A 26,934-nucleotide genomic window follows, 5' to 3' on the forward strand; every position below is an offset into this window, starting at 1 on the left:
GTTTTAAAGAGACAGTTTACTGCCACCACCTCCATTCAAAAGAAAAATCAAGGGAAAAGTGATCAAACAGAAGGAAGTAAACACATCAACCTGTCATCTCTTCCACTGTTAAGTAGTTAAGGATGAAAAGATCCAAGAGAAGCATCTCTCCATCCTCCCACTTCTCCCCTTCTCAGCTGGGAAGTCCCTTGGTACTTTTATCCCTGGGCAACAGAAAGGTGACAAGCTGGGCCTCAGGGCTGGTGGTGCCCATGTTCTCCCTTCCTCTCCTGTTCTAGGCAATTAGCACTGGGCTCCTATCCTCTCTTCAGCATCCAGAGAAAGCCAGAAGTGATTCATATTCATTGTTTCTCTCTCTCTCTCTCTCTCTCTCTCTCTCTCTCTCTCTCTCTCTCTCTCTCTCTCTCTCTCTCTCTCCCCCTCCCACGGTGGCCGATCCTGGGCTTATAGACCAATGAAACAAATCTAGCCTACTGGTTAGTTAGCCCACCATACATTAGCCTGGCGGCTTGTGAGAACCCAAGTTCTTATTCAGTGGGCGCGACGGGAAGCAGGTAATTGGGTTAACTGAGTTAAGAGCCCTTTAAATAGCCTTGGGTCAGCCTATCGTCGAAGGCAGAGATTTTGAGACTAGAGGGAGTTGCTGAGTTATCCCCAAGTGCAGAAGCTAGGTAAACTGGAGCACATCTCAAGAGGACAAGCTCGGAGATTTCAACGAGGACTTTATTTGAGATGTTCCCTGCTCCCTCCACCTTGCACCTCCGCGCACATGTTTTCACTTCTGCTGTGCGGCCCCGGCTGTTACTTTGGGTTTTTGCCGAAACAAAAGCGGAGAGGGCAGAGCAAAATGCTATTGATAACGCCGCGCCTCGGTGACAATCAAAGCCAACACTTGTTGTTGTTGTTTTTTTCTCAAAAGGGCGCTCCAAACAAGGAGGGGTTTAGTCGCGAAGTTCGCTGTCCACCGCGCGCACACACAAACACACACACACACACACACACTCTTTTTCTCCTCTCTCGCCGTTTTCCTGAAAATTGCTCCCCCCCCTTCCTCATTCACCGCTCCGTTGCTTTTAGTCTCAGCCTTCCGGGATCCCCCCCGTCCCACCCCACCCCACCCCCGTGGCTTGGCTTGCTGGAAGTAAAAGAGGGCGCTAGGACCCGGCGCGCCGGCCGGCAAGCTGCCGGCAGCCCAGGCAATCCGCGAGACTCCTCCTCATTTCCAGTGTCAAACTTGACATCAGGCTGCGAGCGGAGCATGGTAACTTCTCCTGCCATCGGCGCGCTCGCAATCAGTGGCATGCTCCGGGAAGAGATGCAGCTCGCGCTGCCTTCTGCAACAGCCACAGCATGGATTGTCACTTCGCCAGCCTCCTCTTCCTCCTCCTGGGATCGACCCTCGGCTGCTTGGGAGATCTGAGTCTTTACCCAACCAACGAAGGTAAGCCGAGGAGCCGCTGCTTTTCGGAAAGCCGGGAGTTAAACGGCTCACTTGCCAACCTGGTCCGCGGCGGTTGCTCTTTTTAAGGTGGTCCGCGAGGGCCCCTGGAGAGCCATAAGCTGCGCGGCGTTCATCCCGGGCCAGCCGCTGGACGTTTGGTGGGTGTAGCTATGGACGGGCGCCGATTGGCAAAGTTGGTTTTGGGGGCGCGTTGTGCTGGCTGGCTGTGACGGTCCCGAGTCCCTCAGTTCCCTCTTGGGCGATGCAGGTGAAGGAGAGCCGGGTGAGCCCTCGGCGTTTTGCGCCGTCTGCGGCTCGACTGTCGCGCGTCGAAGCGGGTGCCGGTGCAAAGTGACTCGGATCCCGGTTTATAATGAATAGGGCGTGTATGTTTGATTATTAGCATAAATGTGATGGCGCAGAGAAACCTTCCCGGGGAAGTCCTACCGTGCAAATCGCCTGTCTTTTAAGGAGGGGAGGAAGAGTAAACTACCCGTGCAACTATTTGTGTGTGTGTGTGTGTGTGTGAAACAAAACACTTGGGAAGAGGAACAAAAGAGTAGATTTGGAGGAACGAGACTCGGTGCTTCCCAAAACCATGATAATTTCGTATCGCCTTTTATTTTCATTCGGTAACTCAAGACATACATGGTTTTATCTGGACTAACGATGGGAAGGAAGGCAACCTGTTTTACCCGGAGGATAGCCCACGAGTTTATTAGAGCAAAGACTTCTTTTGCAGAGATCACAGCTTGTGACTCATTTGCACCTATCATTGTGACGTAATTGCACCGAATCATTCTACAGAAATAATTAATTAAATAAAAGCCCAGCAGCCCACCCGCTTAAAAAAATGTTTGTTATAGAAATTAATGTTTGCATTTCAAAGCATTGCTTTATTAGTTTGCGCCATAAACTTTAGATGTAATAAAGATGCTTTTTAAAAAATTACCTATCTTTGGTGTCACTGAGGGGGCATCACCTATTTTGCTGTAGAAATTGAATGTTAATAATCAGTTTAAATAGGTTCAAATCTAGGTAATAAATTGTTGCTATGATTCCCAAAAGCTATATTTTGAGGAAAATGTGACAATTGCATAGATTTCCCCCCAAAAATAATAGATGTTCCACACATATTCCATAATGTATGATTAAACTTACAGCATTGAACATTCAACCTCCAGCATGACTATTCAAACACACTGTGTACAAAATGAACAGGCCAAAAGGGTGGGGATAATTCATATCCAGTAAGTCTGCAAATGTTGCACCTGCTTGATCAATGCTAGTTTAAAGGATTTGTGAATGTTTTTGTTTTGTCTTGCATTTGGAACAGAAAAAGACAGACTTATTTATTTATTGGTTCTGCTTTGAGTAGTGCTATATTCATGAACAATGCAGAAATGATTTTTGTAAGCAAACAGCCAGTTTATTTCAGGTTAAAAAAAAACTCCTTTGTAAAAGCACATTCAGTGTATTTGTGTGTATAATTTGACTATTCAGATTGGATTCATTATAGTGTAGTCAAATAACGAGTAGAATGTGTGTAGCTGATAGGAAATCTCTTTCTGGAGAGACCATTCTGGAGTTAGCTGAAAGTCTTATCAGCAAAACTCAAGGATAATTCACAATAGAGCAATAAACCATCTAGTGTGCTAGCAGGCAAATCATATTGCATATTAAGATAGCAACTTGTATTATATAAAGCCCTTAAGTTGGATCTGTTATATCTGTTATTTAGTGTATTTGTTTTTTGGTTGCTTTTTTTTGAATGTGACAGAAAATTGAAAAAAAAATTGAAAAAATTGTCCACAGATGATACTCTTTGGATGATATGTTTTCTTTCTCCAATCTTTATAGTTGGATTCCCTCCCCTCTTTCTTTGTTTCTTAATTTTGGGGTGGGTAGTAGTAATAGATCCTATACAATATTCTTTAGTATCATAATAAACTAGCTAAGCCAGCTATATCATTAATTTTTAAATGTAAATCAACATTTATTTAAGTTGCTCAAACTTTGAAATAAGTTATTATAAGCAATATTAAGTTTTTAAATTTTGTAATTCAAATTAGGTGTATTATATAGAATAAATATAGGAAAATATAGAAATAAAAATATAGAAAAATATGTTTGAGTACAACTGGAAGTTTTCTGACATTCTAATAAAAATATATTTTGAAAGTGTATTTGAAATAATTTCTTGTATTTGAGGTATTTATAACATAACTAAATAACATTGATTAAAAGAGTCACTCTTTTATGAATTTATTAAGAGTGCATGCCTATAAATACAGAAATTAAACCTGCAGTTGTATTTAATTACTTGTAAGTTAGCCATATTGCAATAGTAAGACCTGAATCAACATACAAGCATTAATACTTCTTCAGACCATCTACTAATAAATTAATGATCAAAACACTTAAAAATATTTTGAAGTTGTACATATGACTTGATTTATGATTCTGCAGGAGCAGAACAAATTGTATGAACTGAGTTTATACCAACTTATACATACTTGTGTTAACTGATTACTTTTAGGTGTGTGTGTCTGTATTTTTTTAAAAAAAGCATTTGTTTCCCATACTATTTGAAAGCTGTGGTTACACAACATATTCCACAACATATTTAATATTATAGACATTCTGAAGTGGGACCACATGATAACTTTCATTCTAACTTCAATTAAGCAAAGAGATGGTAAAATGTAATTTTCTGCAGTGCTATTTATAATATAGTATTAATTAAATTGAAATCTATTCTAGGGATATATATTATGTTTGAGTCATAGAGTTATTTAAATAATCTCAAATTGTTTTTAAGTATATTAATTATAAATAGAAAAAGTGAAGAATTAATCATGTAGCTGTTAACAGTAAAATGTTATATAAGTTAATGTCTCAGTAATGAACAGAATTTGTTCCTTGCTGAGCTTTGGATAGATTTTTAAAATAATAATTGAAATGTAAGTCTAAAAACACATACCGGTACTTATAACTTCCCTCTTTTTTCAATTCAAGATGGACTTTTCAAGAGTCTCCCAGATTTTCTGGAATAATTGGAAATCCTTCAACATGTTTAAAGTTGCATTTTTTGCATCATGAACCAAATAAATAATAATTGCGATTTTGTAACTTTTTCCCCTTAATCTATTTCTATAATGATACTATTTGCTTCTGGTTACGGGCAACCTTAATTTAACTGTTTTATAACCTGCAACAGTTAACACTTGACCTGGGTCATTAACAGGATTATCAGCAAATTGGTTTAATCTTTTACTGACAACCTGAATTGCTTCAATAATATTTTGACTATGCAGACAGGAAACTTCTTTTAACCTCTCAAATCTCACATAAAGTATTTCTTATGAATACAATTTTCACTCCCTACTGTTCCCAAGTCACTAGAAATATACATCTGTTCATGGTTACATCAGGCTAAACAAGTAACATAAAGTATGTCAGTTTACAATGTATTTGTAGTTTTGATTACAATGTATGAATATTTCCTTCTTTTTATATAATGTTTGAATATGTGTGTATTAAATCTATATTCAAAAAACTTCAAACAAAATTAAACTTTTGTTTTCCTTCAAACAAAACAAATAATTATAAGTAATATTTATGTTGTGCATTGTATCCATTTTTAAAAATTTAATCCTCTGGAATGTTCTTCAGTTTTTCTGCAGAAGTCATACATCTAGTGGAAGGAGAGTAATTGTATGCTGTTGCAATTGCAATTGTATGCTGTTGCTGTCATGTACTTATTATTGTTTAGAGTAGTAGCCATTCATTAAAAGGCTTAGTAATGGATCCTATTTCTGGAATTTTATGCCATTATAATATAATTTCTTTCAGTATGAGATAGAAAAAAGTTTTTAACAATGAAAGGCAAAACTGATATCACCTGAATGCAGCATAATTAACATTCCAGTTCTATAGCTATCTAGCTCTTCATCTTCTCACTTATTAAACCCTGCTGATGCCTGTTTAATCCCTGCTGTTAAACCAGTCCGAATGACAGGGGTTTAAAGGTAGTTCATGTATATATATAGGTGCAACAATTTGACCAATTTTTGATCTGCTTAAAATTTAGCATTACTCTATCACATCAAGAAATAGGATTTAGGCAGGCACGTGAATTAGTGTTGTGCCTGTATGAAATAGCTGCTATAAAACTAAATAATCTGAGTTGTAATGCAGAACCTAAAGTTGAGTCTGGACAGTTTTGAAATGGTTCTTTGATTGCTCCAACACTAAGTGGAATACATTATAATGACTACTATAATATTATTATAGAATTGAGCACGCCATGCCTGGACGACAAAAATCCAGACAACCAACAGGAGTAAAGAGTACCTCTGAATTTTTGCATCCCAGATATGATTCACCTAATAGCAAAAGTTTACATCAATATAAAACTCAGAGTTTTATCAACTCCTTTTTCCTATTTCAAGTTTAGGTTAATTTTTATTTATTTGAATTTATAAACCACCCAACTTTAATGGACTCTTAATATAGTTAAAGTTTTTCTTTAAAATCATGCTTGTCTTAATATTTTCTAACATGACTGATTCATTGGATAAACTAGTAGCCTGTAGAACGAGACATTTTGGATTTGGTATACATGATAAACATAAGAAGCCAAATGTAAAACTGTTATCATAACTTAACCAAGAGCTTGTGCAGGACTTGTACTTAGGAAAAACTAAGTAAATGCTGGTGGAAGAAATTAAAATAAAGGGTTAAAGAATTAAAATACATAAAACTTTAGAAACCAGTCAGCTTTAAATAAGCAGTTAGAAGCTTATTTGAAGAAGAAAAAGTCTTTAGAAATCAAAACATATTGTAAGGGTTTGGTATTTCAATAAAAATCCATAAGATTAATGTAACAGAACATTATCTTTACTAACGTTTGTCAAAACTGTAGGAATTAAAGCGTCCTTCTGGATAAATATAGTAGGGAACAAATTTTGTTTCTGTGCAATAAATGTGCTTCCCTTTTGTTCAAGATTATACCATTTTTCATCAAAGTAGTTCTATAACTTGCTTTAATGAGATAATTGTTATTGAATGAAAGGTTCAATAGCAAAAATGCAGGATTTTTTTTTCTTTTGCTATGAGGAGTCTGGTATTTATCACCAGCAAGGGTCACTACAGAGCTTTTATCAACAGCAAGAGTAGAGGATAGCAGAATTTTTTTGAATTAAGGCGCTTGCTGTTCAGCTAGGCACGATTCAATTTAATTATATTACAGCCACACTTGATTTCTGTTGAATTATTTGTTTGCATAATGGAAGTAGATATGATACAAAAGAGCAACCCCTGTCATCACAGAAGAGAAGAAAGTGTGCATTTAATTCCTTGTATTGAAATGATCAAAAAAGAACTTTAGCGTATAATAATATGAGTAAAACTTGTAGTGATATTCTAGCTTGCTTACTTAAATGTGAAACTTGCTGGGTCCCTTGGGATTTGCTACCAGGAAAAACAAAGTTAGAAATTCAGTGTGTGTGTGTGTGTGTGTGTGTGTGTGTGAGAGAGAGAGAGAGAGAGAGAGAGAGAGAGAGAGAGAGAGAGAGAGAGAGAGAGAGAGAGAGAGAGAGAGAGAGAGAGAGAGAGAGAGAGAGAGAGAGAGAGAGAGAGAGAGAGAGAGAGAGAGAGAGAGAATGAATATGAATCACTTCTGGCTTTCTCTGGATGCTGAAGAGAGGATTTTTTTTAAATAAAAATATAAATCTTAGACTTAAATACAACTATGGGAAGCCAATTCCTCCCTCAATGTAACTGATGTCTAAACAGAGATATAAGGCTGTCTTATTATTATTGTTTGCAGCTAGATGTTTAGATGGCATTTAGCATTGTTGTTTACCTGTTGAATCCTTCCCAAAGACCTCAGATAGGGAAATGTTATATTTTTAATAATATTAAAGGTATTGTTACAGAATGTATGGTGTTGCAAGTAAATCTGCTTTTTTTACAATAGACTCATGGTGGTTTGTCAGTGCCGATGGTGTTCAAGTGGTGCTCCAGATGTTTGGAATTGTACCAAAGGTGTCTGTTACTATTGGTGCTATCTTTGCTTTCTTTTTGAATCAATCAGAATAGAGTTGGAAGGGACTTGGAGGACTTCTATTCTAACCCTCGGCTCAAGCAGGAGACCTTTTTTGCCACAATTATTCTACCTGTAGGTTTTTGTATTTTGTGATTTTCCTCCAATAGTTTCTGTTGTATTCTGCTATCTCCAGTACTGTAACATTCATTATCCAGACTTTTTTTTTCTCATTCTTATCTACAATTGTTAAATCTGGTTGCAGGTGCCTGTGTGGTTGAATTCAAAAGTCCCAGAGCACATTATTTTCTTCATTTTTTATTAGTTTGTCTATTTTGTGGTGCCACCAGTTCTTGCTTGTAGTCAGATGGTAGTTCTTGCAGATATTTCAATATACCATTGCTGCTCTTTGTAGTCTGTGCAATTTTCTTCCAACAGCTAATTAGGTGATCTATGCTTGTTCCTTCTTCTCTTTTTCCTTCTCCTAGGGACTGTCATTACTCATTCTTGCAGGACCCTTGATTCTATTAAGAATTATGAATGCCAATCCTAATCATATATTGAAAATATGATGGATTTAGAACTATTTAATATGTGTGGTTTAGAGAATTAAAATGTAGGTGTTGGTTTTTGAATTGAATCTATGTGTATATATATATAAATTAAAATATATGTTTGTGTGTATATACATACTGTATATTCTAATTTATGCAGATATATACATTCAGTTGTAAAACAAATATGTACATTTTAATTTTCTTTCTTTTAAATATTTTACTAAGTATAAATAAACACTCTCTATACACATACACAGAAACAAACGTAGTAAAATATTTAAAAGAAAAGTAACTAAAATGTAGGTGTTTGTTTTAAATTATGTTTAAATTCAAATTAAAAAGGTAAAGGTAAAGGTTTCCCCGCACGTGTGTGCTAGTCGTTTCGACTCTAGGGGCCGGTGCTCATCTCCGTTTCAAAGCCGAAGAGCCAGCGTTTGTCCGAGGACGTCTCCGTGGTCATGTGGCCGGCATGACTAGACGCCAAAGGCGCACGGAACGCTGTTACCTTCCCACCGTAGTGGTCCCTATTTTTCTACTTGCATTTTGACGTGCTTTCGAACTGCTAGGTTGGCAGAAGAAATTCAAATTATAAGTGCACAAAACATTGAGCAGTTAACTGTTTTATTTTCTGCTTTAAGTAAAAACTTTAAGGAATAGTTTATTCCAGTGAATAATTTCTAGATTTAGCTGCATAATAATAATAATAATAAACCTTTATTGTCAAAGTACAACATGTGTACATTGAGATTAGCTGAGCCTCCCCCCCCGTGCTCTCTCCCCCCAACACACAGTGACAACAAACCGTCCATCCTACCACACCATGTGAACCAACTACACCACACACCGGCCTCCCAAGTCAATTCTGCATAAGATTATGTCTCATTTAAAAGCCTAATAGCCCACGGATAAAAGCTATTTTTCAGCCTGTTGGTACGGCTGGCTATATTATATACATTATATATATATATATATATATATATATATATATATATATATATATATATATATATATATATACACACACACATATAATTATATATATATATATATATATACACACACATATAATTATATATATATATATATATACACATACATACATTATATCCTTGAAAAACTGTAACCGTTTTGAATGAACTATTAACATGTAGCTATTTAAAAATAAAAGTGCTTACTATAATCCAACCACAGTTAATTTAAATTCCATTAATTTTAAATAGAAAATATTCTGAGTCCTTAATTCTATCTTTGAAGTTGATTACTTAAAATTTGTAGTACTTTGGCTATAAAAAGCCTACTGGGTTTCCCAAATAAATGCATTGCAGTAATTTAACTATGATTAAAACTATCTGAAAACCTGAATTGAATATGTGATTCTGGGAGGAGGTTAAACAATTAATTATATGAAGTTATTTAGAAATTGCCTAATCCAAAGACTTCTCAGTTGTATGTAATCAATTAAATAAATCAACATAAACCCAGTGAAAAATGCAGTACAGTCAATGATGCCCAAAGCTTCCGCAAATGACCTGATCTTAACTTGATTTTGGAAATGAAGCAACATCTTGCTGTTCTGAAATGCTGTTGACTGAAATCCATAACATTTCCAAAGTTTTACATTCCAGCTTGCTTACAAAATTTCCAAATTGCAGATAGAGTGGGAAAAAGCAATTGAGATATAAAAATAAAGATCATGCTATTTAAAAGAAACTGCTGGAAGAGACCAACAAAAGACTAAAGACCAGCCTACCAAGCCTTTATTGAGGATTAACGAAACCATACAAAATTAATTCTTTAACGTGGGGAGACATTATTCAAATTGATGCACTGTAAGTGAAAACTTTTAGGCAGTTTTTTTGTAAAGTAATGTATATCCTGCTGTTACGGGCAGAGTGAGGAAGAAAATCCCATTAATCTGGTGGAAAAAATATTGGGAAAAGAATAAAAGCCCACCAAACAAACAGTAGTGGAAATGTACAAGACGTTTGAGAGTGAAATAAGCTTGCATGTGGGAGAGAATTAACAGGACACAATTACATTTGGTGAACTCATTTAATATTCTTAGGAAAGCCTGGTGCTGTTTTTAGAACTCAGTGTTGACAATTTTATACACATAGCCCATCAACTTGTGCATGTTATAATTTTGTTTAGGTTGCTTTTATAAAAATAAGGAATTTGTAGAAGAATGGGTGTTTAAAGTTTCGAATCTTGCAGAAATGTCTAAGATTTCTGCTTATCTGAAGGATCATTCACAGGAAAGATATATTTCAGTTTGGAGGAGATGGATAAATTATATTCAAAACAAATATGGGACTAAAAAGTACCATTTAGCTTATGAGTAGATTTTAGTGGGATATTGTTATTGGTACGTTGTTGGTAGTTACGTTAAAAGAGAGTTAAAGCGCATTATGAATTTGGTTAATTGTATATTATGTATAATTTTTATTAGAATATGATTATTGTAACTATAATCCTGTATTTAGTTCTGGGAAGTGGGTGGGGAAGTGGGTGGGTTTGGGGTGGGAGGGATTTGGGGATATATTGTAAAATTTTGTTTTTGTAAAACTCTTTAATAAAAAAAAATAAGGAATTTGTGGAATAACGAACCTTGGTTGTCTAGCACTTTACTAGATCTAAATATATGGATAAAAGCAAATATGAAACATTACAATATAATGAAATGGACAGTGATATTCTCAAAAGATTTTTTTTCTTTATATTTGTATCACTTCTACAAATCCAGGCAAAATTTAGCTTTGCTTTTGTGAATTCACCTCTCTATTTTGTATTGTTCTGTGCAAGTTTACAGAGATATTAGCTCTACTGAATCCAAATATACTTTCATGTGAGTATAAGACTATCTGATATATAGACATTAAAACTTTAAGAAAAAACAAAATAAAATGTTATTCCTATATGATTTGCATTTGCTGAAATAGTTTGTGTTTCCATTTTAATTAGAATTGTTGATTTATTATCTTTATTTTTTTTTTCAGAAACAATATTCTGGATTTATTTACATAGTTTCATAGAAAACATCTCACCACTTTACAGCTATTTTAAGAATGAGAGCAATTTAAAAATACTTTCTGTTTTTCAGAAGGTATTAGAATTGTCTCTTTGTAAAATTCCTTCCACTTGAGCTCAGTGACTTACAGGTACAATACAATAATATTCTTGGAAAGAGCTCCAAGGTATTTTGTTTTGTTTTTTCTGGAATGCTTTTTTGACTTCACAATCTATTCCATAGTCATAGTGTTCCTCTCAAAGTGCTAATTATATCCCAAGATACTTGTCTTCCAAGAACAGACAAGGTCTATTATTTTATTTATTTATTTATATTTTATTTTATTACATTTATATACCGCCCTTTCCCGAAGGACTCAGGGCGGTTTACAGGGTGATTAAAAAAAAACCAAGGTACAAAAGTTAAAAACAAATTTAAAAAAATTATATTTGTCCCTGCATAAATAAAACCCCATTAAAATAAGATGAATCCTCAGCCTGGGCCAGAGAGCTCGAAGAGCCAGGTCTTCAGGTCCCGGCAGAATGAACGGAGGTCGGGGGCAATCCTCAGCTCCACTGGCAGCTGGTTCCAAAGGGCAGGCGCCCCCACTGAGAAGGCCCTATCCCTGGGTGTCGTCCGCCAGCAATCTCTTACCAGTGGCACCCTGAGAAGACCCTCCCTGTGGGAGCGCACTGGACGAAGGGAACTTGATGCCGGCAGCAGGTGTTCCCTCAGATATCCCGGACCCAAGCCATGTAGGGCTTTATAGGTCATCACCAGCACCTTGAATCTCACCCGGAGGGCAACCGGAAGCCAATGCAGCTCGCGGAGTAGAGGTGTTACATGGGAGTATCAGGAGACCCCCATCACAACTCGCGCGGCCGCATTTTGCACCAGCTGAAGCCTCCAAGTGGTCCTCAAGGGCAGCCCCATGTAGAGAGCGTTGCAGTAGTCTAAACGGGAGATCACAAGATTTTAATGGAATCCTCTGTCCCTACTTACATATTAATGAATAAAATATTGGGCTGAATTGTTATCAGAAGGCAATGAATGAATAGATTATTTTAAAAGAATAACTATAACAATAGAATAATAAGAGTTGGAAGGGACATTGGAGGTCTTCTAGTCCAACCCCTTGCTCAAGCAGGAGACCATATATAATTGTAGACAAATGGTTTTTGAATATCTTCTTAAAGACCTCCAGTGTTGGAGCACCCACAGCTTCTGGAGGCAAGCCATTCCACTGGTTAATGTTCTCACTGTCAGGAGATGTTTCATTAGTTCTAAGTTGGTTCTCTTTTTTGATTACTTTCCATCCATTGCTTCTTTTCCTGCCTTCAGGTGCTCTGGAAAATAGGTTGACCCCCCCCCTTTTCTTTGTGGCAGCCCATTAAATCAACATGGCTTAATTTAATTATTTTAACTGACTAAATCTGAATGCAACTGCTATAGAAAGGCAATGATACATATTCATTGGTTTCATGACAGATTCATTAACTGTGCATCCTGTTTGAAATCTGACATTAGTGAAAGGTGGAATATACAATGGGTATGTCCTGTCAGAGCTACCTGCAAGTGCTCCAAGAAGTAGTTTAAGAAATAACCCACATTAGGACACTGGAGTTGTCTCAAGAGTATGGCGTTGGGTTATGGAGGAAATGAAATAGGCCAGAGAACATCTGCTTATTAGTGAAGAAAAATAAAAAAATGCTTAGTAGGATTAATACATGTATACTAATTTTAGATAAGTTTTAGAAAAAAGACACTATAAAATACAACAGTGACAGATTTTATTTTCCTGGGCTCCAAGATCACTGCAGATGGGGACTGTAGCCAAGAAATTAAAAGACGCTTGCTCCTGGGGAGGAAAGCCATGGCAAATCTAGACAGCACACTAAAAAGCAGAGACATCACCCTGTCAACAAAAGTGCGTATAGTCAAGGCTATGGTCTTCCCAGTTGCAATGTATGGCAGTGAAAGTTGGACCATAAGAAAGGCTGAGCGCCAAAAAATTGAGGCCTTTGAACTTTGGTGCTGGAGAAGACTCCTGCAAGTCCCTTGGACTGCAAGGCGATCAAACCGGTCAGTCCTAGAGGAGATCAATCCTGACTGCTCTTTAGAAGGCCAGATCCTGAAGCTAAAACTCAAATACTTTGGCCACCTAATGAGAAGGAAGGACTCACTGGAGAAGAGCCTAATGCTGGGAAAGATCGAGGGCAATAGAAGAAGGGGACGACAGAGAATGAGGTGGCTGGATGGAGTCACTGAAGCAGTAGGCGTGAGCTTAAATGGTCTCCAGAAGATGGTAGAGGACAGGAAGGCCTGGAGGAATGTTGTCCATAGGGTCGCGATGGGTCGGACACGACTTCGCAGCTAACAACAACAACAAAAATACAACGAAGCTGTACCAAGCCTGCAAGATGCTGGAATAGGAGATGGTTAACATTAAAAAGTTTGTTGATCTAAGTAAGACAGGCTGCAGTAGCAAACTTTATCATAAAAACATTCTTTGGCCTCTTTATCAACAGATACCATAAAGTATTTAACAGGTTCTCAGTGGCTTATTCTTGGAACTGAGCTACCATATCTGAACTATTCGCAGGACATTTGTCACAGTGTCTTTGCATCTCAGTGTGAATCAGTGAAAATTTGAACATTCGTTGGTAAACTGCTATAACTCCTCCTCCTCCTCCTCCTTCATATAGTTATGCTAATTTATTGTCTATTCCATCAGTTTACTTACAGTACTACATTCACTTATTCCTTTTTCATTAGAAATATGCCTTCATATTTAAATATGCCTTCAAATTATAATATAGATGAACAGTGATATTAACAAAATTATTTTATGTTTGTTCAAGCAGGAGCCATTGTTTGGACCATGCTCTTTGAGCATGTAAATCAAATTTCAAATATGCCTTCAGTTCCCTTCCCCCCCCCCCGAAATCATGCACTCTGAACTACATGCAACAGCTTTGATTTCCACAATATTTCCCATTTGCTAATAGAACTATTTTAATCAATTATCTTTAAGCCAGCATTCCCCAACCTTTTGGGTGCCAGGGACCCAAGGAGAATGTTTTTTTTTATGGCCCAGAAGGTGCTGCCTGCATTCTGTGCATGCGTGGATGGGGCTTCACTTGCTTGTGCAGGCCAGTTCCTAGCGGACCATGGGTCAGTGCCAGTCTGCGACCTGGGGGTTTGGGACCTTTGTTTAAACAATGTATATCTGGCAGGTATAGGAAATGGCCTTGAAGGACAGGAAAAAGAGCTACTACCAACTTGATCTCATTCCAAAAACCTAGTTTGAATAAACATCTCACGCCCCTTCCTAGTTCGCGTTTGGAAAGAAGAATATTCAGACTTATAAGATTTTGTTTCTGTAGCTGTTAAAATAAAAGTACACCTGACCTATATGGCTCATATGATATTGTCATGTCTATCTTAGATGAAAGTTAGAGCAGGATATGATTGTTTTTCAGAGTACCGCAGAAAACAAAAGAAGGACCTTTCCCTCACGAATGGACATAAAGAAACGGGCACTGTTTATGACTTGCAAAACTGTATGGATATATACCATATAAAGTCAAGCATGTGATCTAAATAATTGTATTCAAATGGAACCCATGTATATGGTATAGGATTATTTTACAGCAGACATGTCAAACTTACAATGTCACATGACATCGCGCAATGTATCGGGAGAGTTTTGCCATTGCCGGCAATGGGATGGGCGCGGCTTCCGTATGACGTGTCCGGCCCGCAGGCCAACAGTTTTACAGTTTGTTTGTAAAACAGTTTGTTTTACAGGGTGGCAATATAAGAATATAGAATTCCTGGGAAAGGATGAAAAGGGGAAATGAAGGAAGAAATGTTTTCCAGTTTGGCATTAAGTTAAAGAAAAATATTTGTTGCTGATATTTAAAAATAGAATAACAGTACTGCAATGAAGTTGCAAGCAAAGACAAAAATAAAATCTATTTTAAAAAGATTTAATGAATTGTTGCGTTTCTTAAATCACTAATGAAATCAAGAAAAGCTGACAATAGTCATGTTGAAAGTTCATGGCACTGGGTTCTTTTGCCTTCTCATATCCGTTTAGTGATCTGATTTTACAATGTTTGCTTAATTGTATTTGGAACTGGACGTAATTATACATTTTAAACAGAACAAAATAATTTAAATCTGTGATACGCTTTGCAAATATTTTTAAATCTTTTTAGGCTTCAACCTAGGAGTACCGGTAAGCACCATTGAAGCCAATGGGATTTAGTTTTGAGCAGACAGGTACAGCTTTTGTGAGAGAAATATCCCTAAATGTTAAATGTGCAAATAATTGGTTGGAGGTTTTTTTTCCCCCTCAGGAAGAAAAAAGCCTTTAATCACAGCATTTCAAACACAGGAATAAAACATGACTCTAATTCTTGGAAAGCTTCACATTATTTCCTAAAACAGAATCTGGATAGTTGTTTCTGTTTTAATGGAACTATTTAACTAAATAGTTCCATTGCTTTTTTTCCCCAAATGGCAAAGAAGCGATGCCATATGTTCAGTTTTGGAAGCTATGGTTCTTATATGTATAGATCATTGATGTGATAAATTTCTTTAAAAACTAAATCAGCTGCTGATCTCCCCTCTAAAAAATTTTTGAGAGATAAGATGGAAGAACATTAGGTCCTCTGTGATATATCAATTACTGGACTGTTACTATTTAAAGATGAGGCACAAGATACTTTGGTTGCTCCACTGTGTAAAATATTCAATAGTATCTTAATGAGAAAGTTCTAAAAAGATATGCTTAAAAAATCTGAAATCTTTTTATGAAAAAAATCCATCTACAGCATCTACAAATTGCAGTAGATAACATCGTACAGCTTTGAAATGTTTATTGCAGTTATGAGAACATTATAAATTCATCATGCTTCAGAAACTTTCTTAACCATAATTCAATCTGGCATCTTTTTCAAGTAAGTCTCAGAGGAATTAAAAGAACTTGGTGTGCTTTTATGCAGGTTAGATTCAAAAGTGTGTGTGTGTGTGTATATATATATACATATACACATATATATGTGTGTGTATGTATGTGTATGTACATACACACACACACACACACACACACATATATATACATATATATATATATATACCGGTATATATATATATATATATATATATATATATATATATATATATATATAATATATATATATTATATATATATTTATATATATATAAAACATTTTCCAAGAAGAACAACCAAAATTACTCCTGATGTGGTTTTTTAATCCCAGTTACAGCTCTGAACATCATTTATCTGACATTGAAGTTGCAGGCATCCTGAGGACTCCCACTCATTTTCCTTGTTCAAATTCATTATGACAAGTTAAATATACATTTCCTCCTTTTGCATCACTGTAGGACTTGAAGCAGTATCTGAGTTTTGTAACATCAGATTTGCCAAGAATTAATCCTGACTTTGATTAGGAAGAACTATAAAAACATTTTCTCATCAATACTAAAAGAGGGAGAAGAGAAGGGCAGGTGAAGTGTTGAAATAAGAGGAACAGGTGCAATGGAAAAAAACTTGACTACTTTTCTAGCAGCTGGTGGTTTACATAGTACGTAGTGAAGAAGGAGATGGCTAATAGCTAACCACTGAGAAACAATGCTGAATTAGAAGAGTCAGTACTTTACTAAGAGCAACCAGACTGACTGATGTCCCTTATTAGGTTCTAAAATAAAAAAAAGTATTAAAATCTGACATTTTTACTTTGAAAAAAGACACATATATTTTGCAACTTCTATGAACTATTTGAATTAAGGAGCATGTATGTGTGTGTGTGTGTGTATGATGTATGTATGCATATGTATGTGAGAGTGTTTCTATCATATTGCAGTATTTCTTTTCACAATAAACTGTCTTGGACAAAGCAAAAATGTGATTAAGAAATAATAAGCAAAGAAAATTAGAGGCAGGAAAGGAGAAAAGGAAATTTCATCCAAGAAAATGAGTATTCTGAAAAGGAAAGGAATGCTCTAAAAGCTATAGCAGTATGGAAGGCATTCATGTTGAATGGAGCAGGGTATTCCCAAATAAGATGTCAGTAAGGGTGTCTTAATAACTAAGACTGACACTGCTTTGAGATCAGCTAGGTTGGATGGGTGCTGGCACTCAGGAGGTTGTATAAATATTTCATTTAATTTAAATGCATTTAATAAAATAACTCTTTATGGATTTATAATTTCCCTCTTACATATTAATTTTTTTCTGAAAGAGTTTCAGGAAATACATCCACCCAAGGTTTACAAAACCTAAATGCTGCCCTGGTTGTAAATTGTTGTTTGTTTGTATTCTTAAGGCAGCAGTATTTATATATCAATTTGTATGGCTCATCTAATAATTTAGTAACTTGAGGTGTCATAAAGAACACTAAGTTTAAGAGCTGATCTTTTAAATATTATTCAAAAGTGTAAAATAGTAAAAATACAAAAAATAATACCAAGATATCGATCCAATTTATGAAGACTTTTTGACTGCAACTCAGCAAGGTGTCCTTAGTGGGATAGTTCAGAAGTGGGTATCATCCTGCAGTGTTTATAGTATGTGAAAAAGATTGACTGGTGACTAGAATTTTCTTGGAAGGTGTCAGAGTTAATGGCTTTCTTGAAATGTCTCTATTTTAATACCCAGGAACCAATTAATAATTTCCAGCAACCCATTAATTGACATTTCCCAGGAAACCCGATGACTAAGTCTGGGTTACCTTTATTTCAAGAAGTCCATAATTGTGAAAGCAATGATTGATAAATGTATTACATAGATACATTTTGTTTTGAAAAAAATATATCTCTGGTCAGCTTCTTTTATAATTTTTCTTGAATTATACTCCACAATTGACAATTATCCCAGTGGGTTTCACTTTTTAGGAAATGATCTTGCAATTATCTGGTGTTCTTTCTTAATCACAGCTCTTGAAAAGGAAAAAAGCTCCATTGAGTTAAAACTGTTCTTCCTGTGTTATTGAGTTGGGGGAATCACATTGTTTCAGATTTATCTTGATAATTCTTTTCAGGACAATATTGCATGAATACATTAGGTAAATATTATTTTAATAGTCTTTCCAGATCTACATAGGAGACAGACCATAGGACTGAAACTAATGAAATTCACAGTCAATAGGCCATTTGATAAATACCAATATTCAAATATTTGGCGATATATGAATGTTTTGGTGAATTACTTCTACATTGCTTTGCTGCTAGGAACAAGTATATTTATTACTTTTGAATATTCAGATTAAAAAAAGAATTAGTTGCTACCACAGATTGAGACCTGACCAACATTTATGCAACCAAGTTAATTTAGGTGACTAGTTAACATTTCAAAAAGTAGCACACACATACATATATGCGTGTATATGCATTGGTGCCAATTGTAGATAATTTCATAGAATTCTGCATTACTTGAGTTACAGGGAAACACGCATAAGACTTTGAATGTCTGAAATGTAAACTTTAATTACTGTAATTGCTCACTTGGTTTTCTGGGGGTAGGATCAGATTTGGAAAAGGAAATATAGTTATCTCTTACAAATGGCTTCTTAATTTTGTTTTCAATAGTTTTTGATCTAGTGAGAGTGATGTGGAGTTAATGTTTTGTTATAAAATCTCAATGCAATGAAGTTAAAATTGATCTATTGATTGCTAACAGTCCAGAATTCATCTATTTTCTCTATGCTTCTTGAAGTCTGTTTGACAGAATCCAAGTTTGACAACAAAGATTTTCAAATGATGACCTGCATATAATTGTTTACTCCTTGTCAGTCTGGACATTATTGGTCCCAATTTCAGTAGAAAAGCTATAGTTTCCCATATTATGGTATACCAATTCTAAAGAAGAATGGTGGACAGTCTAAATCAGGCATGTCAAACTGCTGGCCTGTGGGCTGGATGCATCATGCCGAAACTGCATCCACCCCATTGCCGGCAATGGGGAAAAAGTCCTGATACATCACACAACGTCACGTGATGTCATGAGTTTCATATGCCTGGTCTAAATTGATATATTCCCAACATTGTGATTTGTTGGGAAAGAAGCAAAGATCGGGACTTTAGATATTAAAATTCTCTGATCATTTGCACATGAAATTAGCTGTATTATTTATAGAACAATAGGTTACATGGAAAATTAATCTATTTTGAATTCAGGTTTGCTCCAACTGATGGGTTTAAAACAGATGAAATTCAGTGTCAGAATTCAATGCTCTTCTGCTTAATATCTCTGCCTGATGAAATGCATGGTAGGCTATGAGTTCTCAAAAAAAATATTTGGAAGCATAGACCTTTGATGTATATTAAAGATAAATGTCTTTTTTAGACTTTTTTCTTTAGATATAATTTATTGACAATTTAACAAATAATAAGAACTTATACAAACTAAAATAAACACAAAGAAAGAGCAAAGATGAAAGAGAAAAACAAAGCTAAAAATGCAAAAAGAAAGAAAACATGAAAAGTAAAAAAAAGAAAAAACTTTTTAAAGAAATAAATGGCTTCTGCCCTTCTTTACAGCAATTACAAGTACAATTACAATTTAATTTATCTCTAAAGTTACATCATGATTATCTTCTTTATATAATCTACCCTGTCTAATAATAAAAACCATAAATCATAATCTCAGGTTTTTGTTTTTTACCCAAAAATTATATAGGGGATTTTAATTACCAGTATATATACTGTAGATATTTTCTTTTGTCTAATCAAACAAGTCAATTTAATTATTTCAGCAAATTCTGACATTTTCAGCAACTATTCCTCCACTGCAGATATTTTCAGATCTTTCCATTTTTTGTGCCTACAATAATTTTACTGTAGTTATATATAAAAGCTGTGCTATTTTCTACTATATAAAAAGTAAAAGTTCTGATTTCAGTTGAATGTTAATTTTTAAAATCATCTGAATCACTATATATTTTTGAACTTAAAGTACTATAATTTTTTAAATGCCCACAAGAATGATAAATTGATCCTTCTTATTATTCACATTCCCAACATAAATTTGAAGTATTGTAGTTTCATTGTTCTAGATAGTTGCATGCCTATTGTTTGTATATAATTCCATTTCAAATTGTCTTACATTATTCAGTATCAATATACATTCTTTTGTATACAAATTCAAATTCTTGTATACTTTTAATCTTTTGATAACTATTGACAAATATGTCCTTCTGTCATCAGTTATTCTTTTTATTTTATTTTTTATTCCCTGTAATAAAATTCTAGAATCTCGTGATATTAAATATTTATCTTTACCTATAATTACTCATTTCTAAAATGCTTCTTGTGCTGAGAACCATAAAAGTACTTTTTGATGTAGCTTGTGTTTGTATGTCTTTGTCATACCTCAAATATTCACACCAGCCAAATCTTAGGTAATGTCCTTTTAACTGTATTTTTTTTATTTCTCAGCAACACCCAAACTAAGCACCAATTTCAGACTAGGTAAATGCAATCCTTCACTTTCCTTTGCATATTGTAGTGCTTTATCTTTATCCCATAAATTATCCCCAGTTGTAGTTTCTCCCATCATAGCATGTTTTTTTTAAAAAAAATCATTCCACTTCTTAACATAATTATTTGAAATAACATGCAGTTCTTGTGTGCCATAGTGCTATCCAAATATTTTACTTTTTTCTAAATCTTAAAACAGTTTTCTTCATCAATTTTGTTTGACCTTATATTTTCATATTTTTTGTTAACACGTTCATCTTCTGGTTTCTATTCAGATCTTAAAAATCCTTCTCCTTTTTTTTGCAAGCTTTTTCAGGCAGTCTCACTAAAGAGCTACTGCTTTCAACATTAAAGTAATTATTTCATTTTTCAGGTCTGTGTGGATTGCCTTAAACAGTCATTTGCCTATTGAATAGCAGAGAAGAGGTGTCCTCAGCTGCATGCAAGATTTGAACACTTATGAATCTATTTTGAAACTTGTACCTTCCTATTGCATAGGATGCAACTATTGTTTTAAATAATTTTTAAGCACTAAGATTCAGCATAATACCTGAAGTTATTTGAAAGCATGATGCAGTTCTAAATAATTGGACAAGCAAGATAAAAAATGTCTTCATAATTACAATCAAATCTATTCAAGAAAGTTTTTGTGCTACATGGTGGGTGATACAATGAATTGCTAAAGAAATTCTGTAATTAGGCATTTTGATTGAAATTTATTTTTGAAGAAGCAAGCATTCAACTGTGCTAACATTATTGCGCAGTGTGTGTGTGTGCATCTATCCACACATGGAAACTGGGCCATGCAGTTTTTGAATATTATATGTGCCTGTAAACAGTCCTAGTGTTGTTTTATCTCCAAGACTTATCTAGATCCTGCCTCAGGATGGCTTCTGTGTGTTCCAAGTATGAATTACATGCTTTCATTTTGAGTATATTCATATTTATTTATGTTATTGCTTTGTATAGGAAAATTTGATTTTCTCTGTGTTAGCATTTTTCTCATAAACGAAAATGAACAACTGCAATAATGAAAGAAAGGAAAAACTTTCGCCTCTTCTGACATTTGAAAAATTTGTTTAGATGGTAAAATTTTTTGTCTTGAGTGATTATCTTTTTTTAATAATATCTTTATAATATTTTTCGGCAATAGCAATTTTTGAAATTGTATTATGTATAAATTAATAAGGAATTTATTGATACAGGAATTCTGCTTTTATTCATTTAGATATTTTACTTCAAAAGAAGCTGCAAACCTATTATAATGTAAAAATCCAAGTAACGCTTACAGTTCCAATAAATCAGAGTTATATTGTATATGCACGAAATGTAATTATATTATCTACTTAAAAATAATTCAGCTTACATGAAATCCAATTAAACACCTGCATATTTATTGATTGATAGGAACAAAAATATTCCCATTTTAAGCTGAGTTTAATTGATTTGGAAGAATAGTGATCAAACTCCTTACATTTTGAGTGTTGGTTAATAATAAGGAATCATAATGATGAATAATAATTGATCAGCTTCACACAGCAGGCTTAAAGGCTGTGAAGTATTATCAAAAGAAGAAACACTTTATCTAATATAAATGATTTCTGCATTCGCACGTTGGTATTAGCTACTCAAGGACAAAACAGAGATCACCACATATTCTGTTTTCCTCTCCCATTCCAAACCAATAGCAATAGTACAAAAAAGAAAACTGGGAAACTTTCATATTTTTTGAAAAACTCATTTATGTTGCTTTTTCCTTTCTTGTTTTTAAAGAATATAGCATCCTTTATAATTTATACTTTGTCTCTAACTGAATAAGAGATATAAATGCACTTTTTTCATGAAATATACAGTATTGTGTATATATTTTAAATGATAGACAATAGAATTTAAAATAGTTTCTTAAAGCTGTACTTTCCTTCTCTCTTTATTTTTAATCATGAATACCCTAATGAACTTAACTAGATCTGATCCTGCAACCTTAGCATTGTTTATTTTTGTTAATCTTGGTTTAAACAAACCATGTTTTTAAAGTTCAGATAGCAAACAACTGTTATTATGTGATTCTTCCAATTTCCAATTAATGAAAGCAGCAGATACAGAGAATCAAAATTTCCTTGTTTCAGATAAAGCAGGAAATGTGTTATGTACTGGGCTCTTGTGATACACCACGTGGGTTGCTAGAGCAGCTAACGGCTCTCCAACAACCCAGACTAACTGTCTCCTGTCCTGCAATTGGCTAGCCCCAGGCAGCAATGGTTGGTTCAAACCTATTGGCTGCCGTCTAGGGGCTAGACTATATATTGCGACTGGTTGCAGCCCTTGCTTCAGTACAGTTCCAGCAAGAAATAAAAGTATGAGTTATTCTGTACTCAGCCTCGCGTCATCATTCCTGCACCAAGAACCCACTATTTAACAAAATGATAGATTGTCTTTTTGAATTGGCCTACTCTGCTTTATAAGCTAGTAGATATGCTAGTAGATATTTCTGTGAATTCAATTTAGGTATGACTTTAGATCTCTTTCGTATTCATTTTGATAGTGATGAACAATTCTCAGTAAAAGGCCTCATGTTTTGGAACAAAATGCCATACATAGTGAAGCCAAATGATCAGTCATAGGCTGTTCTTATTTCAAATTCCCAAATGAGATGTGCTTACAAACAGGACATCAACTGAGGCTGTGGCTTCTCTTAAACAGTGGCTTCTCTTAAATAGTGAAGTTGCTCACAACTGAGTTTGCGGTGAATGTGCTGGAAGCAGAATTTTTAGAAAAGGACACTGTTAATAATAGACAATTGGTATGTCTGTTGGTATGGTGGAATAGGCTGTAAATATCCTGATGTTCTGTACTGTGGGTAAACCTTTTTTTTTCCTTAGTGGGAAGGAAATTGGGTAATTTTCACTCTTGCAATTTGCAGCCTGTTCCAAAGTCTGCTTATTCCAAATAAGTCCCACAGCCTTGGCAGGCTTTACTGCCAAATAATCAAATAGGTATGTAGGTTTGCAGGGTTTGTGTCTACAAACTGCTACACAATTTGAGAGTCCGTGAGGACTCTCTGTTTTATGGTTTCTAAGTTATTTACTTGGCACAGGATGATTGAACGACATTATAAGAGATCCTATGAAGTATACTTTAGGAAGTCCACAAGTCATAAAAGGGCCAAGTTTGAAGACCCCTGCTTTAGATGATGCAACAAAAATAGAATTGAGTAATTCAGGATAAGCATTGCATTGCTTTAGATCATCACTGCATGAATTGTGCTTTATTAAAGTGTTAATGTAATATTAATGCCAGAAGACATCCCCTCTATTTCCAGAGCTCATTTTCATTATTATCATTTCATCTCACATAAATAAGACCTATACCCGCAGCTTTTTGCTCTGATCCTGTGCACAGTTGCTAATAGTCAACAGTATTGGTTGAAAGTATACTTTGGAATATACTTGTATCCCAAAAGTAAAGTTGCAAAATAATTGCCAAAGCATTTCAGAATCTTCTGTGAGGAGGCAAAATCTCATACGTTTTTCATGAATTCAAACGGATTCTTAGCAAAACATTTTAATATTTCAGATGTCTGGGTATCTGGGAAGATGCTGGAAATGGTGAATCCTTGTTTCATTACCCCGTTTCCTTTGTATCCTCTTTCATTCTCTGTGATTTTCAATCAGTATTTTTGACAACTTAATGTTGTTTGGTTATTCATGGTGGTGGTGCAGAAATTACCTATTTCACATTAAAAGTACAAAGCCACCCCGATTTACAGCAGTGGATTGCCAATATGCATACTTTAATTAGTATTTTTTTCACCAGGGAAAGAAAAGAACATTTAGGGAAAGAATTTGTTCATTTCCAAACATATGCAAAGCTTGATGTATTCTCCATTTACCATTTTGTATTACCACTAGATAAATAAAAAAAGCCACAGCCAAAAATACAGATAATTGTATTTGTAATTTTGCTTAAGACTTGACCTCAGCTTAATGTAAAACATATAGATGTAGATATATAATCATTGACCAATAGAAAAGAAATGTGTATTTTTTAGATTTCTAAAATGAATGATCTTACCTAAGAAATTTTAATTATTTGGTATGTAGACATTTTTGAGCAGTTTTAGGGTGCTTTGAAGTGAGAGTTCTTAATTTTCAAATCTTATAAACATTCAATCTACAATGTCTGTGCAAATGGCAAATATGCTTTTTAAATGTTTAAGATATATATGCAGGAGTGTTGACAATTGCTTCAACTGTTTCCATTCTGTCTCTTGGTGTTTGTGAGTGTGTATTTGTGTGTGTGTGTTGGGGAGGCAGGTTTCACTTCACTTCGCTGTGCTGAAATGACTGCAGAGACACATGCACAAACAAATAGCTGAAAGCCTGCTTCTCCAGCCATACTTGTAAAAAACAAACTGAAACAACAAAAACTTCATTTTGATATAAAAAATTAGAGTATAAACCTTAGAAGAGACTTGACATAATGAAAATATATAACCAAGAACAGCACTTGAAGCAGGAGCAGCCTGGAAAAAAAAATAAGGCTCCTTTATTAACTGAAAAATTGGCGCTGCTTAAGTATTCCTGTATTAGAAGGAAATTCTATATTTATTATAAGTGAACTTTTTACCATTGTCCTTTTATGATTCTTTGTGTGATAAATATACTTGCACGCATTAGGTAGCTCTGCATCCTTTCTATAACATGGCATTTCTTATTGTTCTTAATTCATATAAATTGGTTGTAAAAATATGTCTTCCTCTAAAAGATACTTCAGTTAAAGTTAACTCTTTGTTTCCCCCAAACTTTGCTTCTAATTGAACAGTTTAAGTGGACAGATTCTTAATGCAATGATGGACTATATTGTGACACTATGTCCATTTCTATCAATCATTACTTCTTACATGGCTTTGAAGATTCTGTTGAGGTTGTCAGTAGAAGCTAATTTAATTGTGCAATTAACATTGTTGTACTTTCAATTTTAAAGGAGGTGATGGGAACAGCATCCTTAATTTTCTTGATACAAATATAAGCTGTATCTTCCTGGGCAGAACCAATAATATAAATAAACTCATTCCTTGAAAAGGATAAAATAGATATATTTAGTGCAGGTTCGCATCCCACCAGGCTCAAGGTTGACTCAGCCTTCCATCCTTCCGAGGTAGGTAAAATGAGGACCCAGATTGTTGGGGGCAATTAAGCTGACTTTGTAATAATGCCGCTTGGGTGTGTGTGTGAAAGCCCTAATAAGCAGGCATATACATAGAATGAAGGCTACTGCTAAGCTTGTAAGCCGCCCTGAGTCTTCGGAGAAGGGCGGGATATAAATGGAATTAAAATAAATAAAAATAAATAAATTTCCAGTTATTTGCTGTTATTTTATTTTACCTATAAATATGTCCTATTCATTTTCCAATTAAAAAATAATAATTTATTCTAATATACAAAGTTTTTTTTAAAAAAATCTTGATTTCATCCACTTAGTATATCTTTTGTCTTTTTTAAAATAAACCACAGTAAAAAATTTGTCCCTTTGATTTTGAGAAAACATGTTTTAGACATTTTATTTAAAAGTTTGTAACAGTAGCCTGAATTATTTAGAATTCTAAATCATATAAATAAACAAGGGATATTTCAAAAAAAATTAAGGATTTCTTAAAAAATCATATTAAGTATGTAATAAGTCATATTAATGTAGGGCTACCAACTTGAGTAGCAAAATTTTGACAACCATTAAATGATAACATTTCTTCTTGCTGTCACCTAGGAGTCATGTGGATTTTTGTAAACCTCAATAATAGAAATAGTTGTTTAAATGCCCTAGGTCTACAGTGCATATCTGATGTTACAGATAGGTAGAATGTATTTTGGATTTTCTTGGTTATATTGGAACAGAATTTTCTTTAGTGAAACAAGATTTACACTATTAAGGAAAAAAAAGAAATATATTACAGTGCTTAATATTTGTAGCATGTGGACAAGATAATAAAAGGTTTATTATATTGTGTTTTATTTTCTGTGTGCATTAGATATTTATTTAATATGTAATAATAATAAAAATTAAGTAAATATATCTGTAGGGAAAACCAATACTTTTTAGTTTATACTATATTAATCAAAATGTAAATTAAAAACCTCTCCTTTGTACAGAAATAATTTTGTTTTATTCACTAGTACTGTTGGATTCGGATAGTTCAGTTGCTGTAGTATGAACAATTATAGTCCTGAAGCACAACAAAGAAACTTATAAATCTCCAGGAGAATTGTAAATCTTTATATGCTAAGATGCTACATTTTCAAACAGGTCCCAATAATTCTTAATAATTTTGCCAATATGAAAACTGTCATAATGATGTTTTGTAGAATCATAAGAA

The 26,934-nt window shown here is 34.5% G+C and overlaps 1 protein-coding gene across 2 annotated transcripts in view; it reads left to right on the forward strand.

The window, feature by feature from the left end:
• Positions 1 to 1,269: 1,269 nt before the first annotated feature.
• The window catches only part of EPHA3 (EPH receptor A3), a gene marked incomplete at its 3' end in the record, with an annotated part of 224,684 nt that continues 199,019 nt past the window's right edge, over positions 1,270 to 26,934 (forward strand). For both annotated transcript variants that reach the window (XM_081327303.1, XM_081327304.1), the window contains exon 1: positions 1,270 to 1,441. In XM_081327303.1, the coding sequence (XP_081183429.1) occupies positions 1,351 to 1,441 (91 nt within the window). In that variant the 5' untranslated portion in view covers positions 1,270 to 1,350. The remainder of the gene's footprint in view (positions 1,442 to 26,934) is intronic.

This window comes from Vipera berus (genome assembly GCF_964194415.1).
Source record: "Vipera berus genome assembly, chromosome: 4".
NCBI lineage: Eukaryota > Metazoa > Chordata > Lepidosauria > Squamata > Viperidae > Vipera > Vipera berus.